The 6000-nt window shown below is 40.2% G+C and overlaps 1 protein-coding gene and 1 pseudogene across 1 annotated transcript; one reads left to right on the top strand and one right to left on the bottom strand.

Moving 5' to 3' along the window:
- Positions 1-1248: 1248 nt before the first annotated feature.
- Positions 1249-2258, top strand: LOC121785961 (putative germin-like protein 2-1). Its single transcript, XM_042184453.1, has 2 exons — positions 1249-1450; positions 1519-2258. Exons 1-2 carry the CDS (start codon positions 1327-1329, stop codon positions 2082-2084), a joined length of 690 nt encoding a protein of 229 aa, XP_042040387.1. The 5' UTR covers positions 1249-1326; the 3' UTR covers positions 2085-2258.
- A 61-nt stretch (positions 2259-2319) lies between these two features.
- On the bottom strand, positions 2320-4448 carry LOC121785960 (annotated as a pseudogene).
- Positions 4449-6000: the final 1552 nt, after the last annotated feature.

Here is a 6000-nt window from a genome sequence, read left to right as displayed (position 1 = left end):
ATCTCTTCTTGACACTTTAAATATTTAATTGAAACTTTAATCTATTCCTAAATTACTGTAGAAGGATAAATATGTAATATATTAATTTATTTAAAATAAACATCTTAAATGTCCAATTAAATATGTACTTTTACAATTTATGTACAGTGTGGTAGTCCGTTAGAGATAGTAAGATTTAGTTATTGTATTTATTCACGCAACCACAATTATTGTAATTTGACTATGCACATAAGCGTGCATGACAATTTCAATTTAACTCTTCAGAATAAGATAATTTCAAATTTTCAACTATAAGTCTATAACTTACCTGCTCATCGCTTGAATTAATAATTTTAAAAGAATCGAGTTAAAGGACCGCAGTTTATAAGAAAATATTGGCCTAGTCAAATGCATGATTGGTACTCAAGATTTTATACGTATATGTGTTTTTCTTAATTTGGTAAATTACAAATATAATCAATTCATGATCCACTATTCATAGATATTAATGTATCAGAATTATCCTAGTGAACTTTCTTGTGTACAAAAATCTCTGTCCAACATGGTAGTAATCAGATACAAAGAAGGCTAAAACAGCTCTAATTTCTAAATATTTTAGTTCACAACTGCGTGCTTATTTCTTCACTTGATTCACCTTGGTTTTTGTCTACTCCTACATTAATTATTTCTAGTAGTACTAATATTTATTGGCAACGGTGAAAATGAAAGATCAACAGCCTTGGCTTTAATATTCAAAGCAATAGAAACTTTTGTTAGAGATATTCAGTGTGAGTTGTTTTGCATCGAAAGATCAACTTAAATACTTATACTTGGTGAGTAGTCACTTCGACTATCATCAATTGATTATGGGAAGTAAGTTTTTAGTGTTTGGTTTGTCTTCCATTCTTACATCATGTAATCATGTTCAGATATATAGATACGAAGAAGGATAGGAAATGAGGTAACACAATCGAGCAGGTGAGTTAATGAGACAACCAACAGGAAATTAGAAGAGAAGAAAATTCGTAGCACGTTGGTTGTTTGTAAAAGTTACTCCTATATCCAACCTATTATAAATGGAGATTGAAGATGTCTAATTTTTCTACTTAGATATGGAAATATGAAATGTATTAGGTATATGATGAAATAAGATAATGGACTTATTAGAAGTTAAAACGTGTAGCGAAGGTATGACTGACTCATTTATTTTTAAAATAAAATAAGTTTGAAAATGTAATGAATTTTGTCCTATAAAAAGGAGGGTTTCTCATGCTATGTTTTCCCATCACAGGTAGAACAAAAAACAAATATACAAGTGTGATAAAATAAATTCAGCGAACCACCAAAATGAAGATATCTTTTGGTTTCAACACCATTTTTGTTGTTTTGTCATGTGCTTGGATTGCATATGCTTCTGATCCAAGCCAACTTCAAGATTTCTGTGTTGCTGTTCCTGATGCCAACTCTGCAGGTAATTCCTTCAATCAAATAAAACCTACATTCATCATTTTCTTGTAGTGATTAATTGTTTGCATGCAGTGTTTGTGAACGGCAAGTTTTGCAAGGACCCCGACATGGTGGTTGCGGAGGATTTCCTCAAACAGGGTCTAAACAATGCCGGAAACACATCCAACCAGCTGGGATCGGTCGTGACTGCAGTGAACGTTAACCAGCTTCCGGGGCTCAACACTCTTGGCGTTTCCCTGGCTCGCCTCGACTTCGCTCCTTACGGGATCAACCCTCCCCACACCCACCCTCGTGCTACTGAAGCTTTCCTCTTGATGGAAGGCACTCTCTATGTCGGCTTTGTCACTTCCAACCCTGCCGATCTCAACCAGAAGAACAAGCTCTTCACCAAGTACTTGAACCCTGGGGATGTCTTCGTCTTCCCCCAGGGTCTTATCCACTTCCAGTTCAACGTCGGCAAGACCAACGCTGTAGCATTTGCAGGATTCGGAAGCCAGAATCCGGGTACCATAACCATTGCCAACGCTGTCTTTGGGTCGGATCCTAAGATCGACCCTGATGTGTTGGCCAAGGCTTTCCAGGTGGAGAAGAATATTATCGATTACCTTCAAGCTCAGTTCTGGTCTAACTATAACTAAAACTTAAGTCTGCCTAAGATATACAAACATTATATGTTGTGTCTTTTTATATAATAACTGAAATAGTCACAACTGCTTGACTTGGAAAACTGTGTTTCCGAGTCATATATATATATATGTCATGTGATGGTGCAATCTTTGCCCCACATAATAAATAAAGTTCTTCTTGTGTTCTCTGTTTTTCCCACAATTTCGCTTCTAATCCTATAATATGAACAGAAGAATATACACCGAATTAAAACTGAATGATGATGAATCTGGAGTCGAGCTATTCAAAGCAACACTCGTAGGCGTTGCAGTTAGTTCTATACAGAGGAGTCACAGTCACACTTACAGCGCTGAAGCAATTGAGCTTCGACCAAGCAGCATCTTCTGAAGCTCATGGATGAGTACATCCATGGCTTTTGGCGGTAAGCATAAGGGGACCATTATCCCATCCTCGCCCTTGCTATTCTTAAAGGACATAAAATAACTAACTGCACGCGGAAATGAATCCACACCCCCTCTTGCCACTCCACCGTATGCGGGCTTTCCCCAACCAACATCCACTTCTTCGAAACCCTTTGCATAGGACACCAAATAAGTTCGCGCCCCAGTGAGATTCGGTCGCCCTCTCAGCACCATCAAATCCACAACTGATTTCACATATTCCTCTGTTGCTTCATGTATTGCCTTCTTAACTAGCTCTACTGCATAATGCAATGGGTTTTCCAATAACTTCTCAGCAGTGGTTACTGCTGCAGGGTAAACAATAGCATTACCATAGTACCCTTCTCGGAGAGGTGGGTTCAACCGCTTACGAATATTCACAACACACAGCAATCTAACATCTTCGTTAGGGTGAGAAAGGGTGGCAATTGTACGGCAGCGCCACATGCAGGCTGTCACAATTTGAAACCTGGAGCAACTGTGGAGGTGCGGAGGTAAGCTCTGGCGAAGAATGGAGATCTCAGTTGGACCGAAGAAAAAATGACGCATCATGCGATCATGTGGGATAGTGGTTCGTTTAGTGTCGATCACGATATCATGCTCAGTGTGTCTAAATGTCACGCGCGGGGGGGTAACGAGCACAGAGGATATGTCTCTCCCAAACTGGTAAGACAGAAGGGCGTTCAGGACCACAGGCAAGTTCTCCTACTGCTGTTATGAATTGGAGAATCCCTGCAGCGTCGCTCATGGTGTGACTGTAGCGCCAGGCTAAGACAAATCCACCACATAGTAAGCGTGTAACCTGAAAAGGCTGAATGTGTGAAAAAAATAGGCAGATATGAACGATGTGGAACCATTCCAATGCATGTCTTAATACTACTAAATAAACATTTGTTTTCCCTTCCACATAAAATGTATCCATGGACATGATTTGTATCATTGTATCACAGATTGGCATCTATCTGGAACTAGCAGAAGCTTTTTGGGATTAAACACGGTTGTTCAAATATCATGGTTCAGTCGTTGCATTTATGAGTTTAAATACCTTTTAGAATGAATTTGGTTAACAATTTAAGAATTCACTCATTGACACACAATTATGATATTCAATTTATTAGTTTAGCTTAATGAATTTGCTTTCAAATCAATACTATATGAGAAAGAATTTAGTGATCAACCTCGAAAATCCCAACAGTTTAATCGTGAGCAGATCAAAGTTTCACAAGGTAATGATGTATGTAAAAATACCTGAATAAGCATCAAAGGGCAATCGATGACTCCTGCGACGCCGGGGACATCGTAGAGAAGCTCGCGCAGGTTTTGGATCGGCGGTAGAAGCGTGCCGAGCTGTTGCAGAGTGGCATCGGCGTCGGCCTCAACGAACAACACCCCCTTGCTGGTGCACTCCACCAACAGTTTCCTGGTGGCGAATTCCCTAATTAGCCGGCAAAAGGGTAGTAGAAGACCAGTGCTTCGGCGACAGCATCGCGAATAACCCTAACAGGATCTCTCCCTTCCATGGAGGGGCTATGCCGGTATATTAGTATCAGCGGCATCTGAAAACGGAGGCCATCTTGATCGTCGATGTCGGAGAGGATTCTCAATTCATGAGGAGTGGGCTTCGCCGGCCGGATTAGCTCGGGGTTTTTCCTACTTACTTTGAAGGTTGCACCAGCGTTGATTGATGCCATCCTTCACTGATAATTAGTGGATTCCAAAATTGATCAAAATCCAAAAGCTGCAGAAACTCGATCGACCTGTTCAATAATCATCAAAATTAAAGTTATTAATAACACCGAAAAAATTGAACATTGTTAGGTGAATCGCGAAGGGAACATACAGATTGGCCAGAAGTGAACATGAGGAAGAGTAATGAAAGAGGTGAGTGATGAGAGTCAAGTACCATCGTTGCACAGTTGAGAAAATTCTAGTTGGTTCATAACATCCCACTTTTGCACGACTCTTCAAAAACGTTATTTGCCAATAAATACCTTTTTTCTTGTTTTTCCCCAACACTTTAAAATTTAAATAGAAATGCATGAATTTTAGATTTTTTTTATTTTTCCCACTGGAGCTAAAATCAAAATATATGTGACAAATTAAAGTACACGTGGCAATTAAAACTACACCATTAGGCCATCCACAATAGGAATTACCCAGCAATAGCCCAGCCATAGCCTAGCCACTGCCACATCAGCAGCACTAAAAATCCTCCTGCCACATCATCAAAACAAGCAAATAGCTCAGCAATAGCCTAGCCACATAATATCCACATCACTATTAACAAATATATACAAAATGAAATAATTAACAATCACACAATATGCGAAATTTAATTTACGAGACATATACGATAAATGTTTAATAATACTATTAAAATTTAAAAAAGTACAATAATTTAAAAAAAGTACATTAATTTAAAAAAAAATACAATAATAAAAAAGAGTGACAATTCACTCCTCGTCTGAATTAATTTTCGGAAATTAAGATAGAGAGAGTACTCGTTAAAACAAGTTGTGCGAATGAAAATGACGAGCAAAGCGCGTATATATAGTGTTTCGGAAGAAAAAAAAATTAATTTTCGCGCGAGGCGGTGCACTGGGCGATCCGGGCGCTGCAATAGCGCCGAACGGACCGCCCAGCCGACCGCCCAGCGCCACATAACCGCCCAGCGCTGCGCGGTTTCTCTCTCCACTCAGCCGCTGGGCGGCTGCAATAGACCGCCCAGTGAACCGCCCAGCGCCGGCGCTCGGCTGGGCGGTCGCTGGGCGCCTATTGTGGATGGTCTTAGTTAAAAAATAATAAACTTCAAATCCACATAAGCCATCTCTACCAACCAAACCATCCCCCCTCTATCTTGTCGAGCTGAAAGGTTCTTCTACCGCTGGGGACAGGAGATGTATTCCAAACAGTAGAGTCAAAAGGTATAGTGGATAGGTAAGAGCATCTCCAATAGCTAGTGGACAAGCAATAGCTCAGCCACAAACCCCTCTGCCACATCATCAGCCTTAAAATCCTCCTGTCACATCATCAGGACAAGCAACTGGACAAACAATAGCCCAGCCATAGCCTACATACATCATCAACACTAAAAACAAATAATTAACAATCACACAAAATACGGAATTCAACTTACGACACAGACATAGGAAAATGCAATAATTTCATTTAAATTAAAAAGGTACATTAAAAAAAATTACATAATTAAAAAAAAACTCTAACGCCGTGCAGTCCTCCGCGCCCACAACTCTTCAATTAAATCCTTTTGGAGTCGAATATGAGCTTCCACTTGGCGCATGTCGGCATGTGCTTAGAGGCGGCCGACGTCATCGTGAGGTACCCCACTTCGTACGTTCGGGGTGGCCACGCCGTGGCTTGGACCGGCTTCGTTATCGTCGTTGGCCCAACTAGTCAGTTGTCCACCTTCATCTTCGACAATCATGTTGTGCATGATAATACAGGCGCACATTATATCAACAATGCAGTC

The sequence above is a fragment of the Salvia splendens genome, chromosome 22, assembly GCF_004379255.2.
Source record: "Salvia splendens isolate huo1 chromosome 22, SspV2, whole genome shotgun sequence".
NCBI lineage: Eukaryota > Viridiplantae > Streptophyta > Magnoliopsida > Lamiales > Lamiaceae > Salvia > Salvia splendens.
The sequence above is the reverse complement of the archived record's forward strand: the minus strand, read 5'-3'. Positions and strand labels throughout refer to the sequence as shown.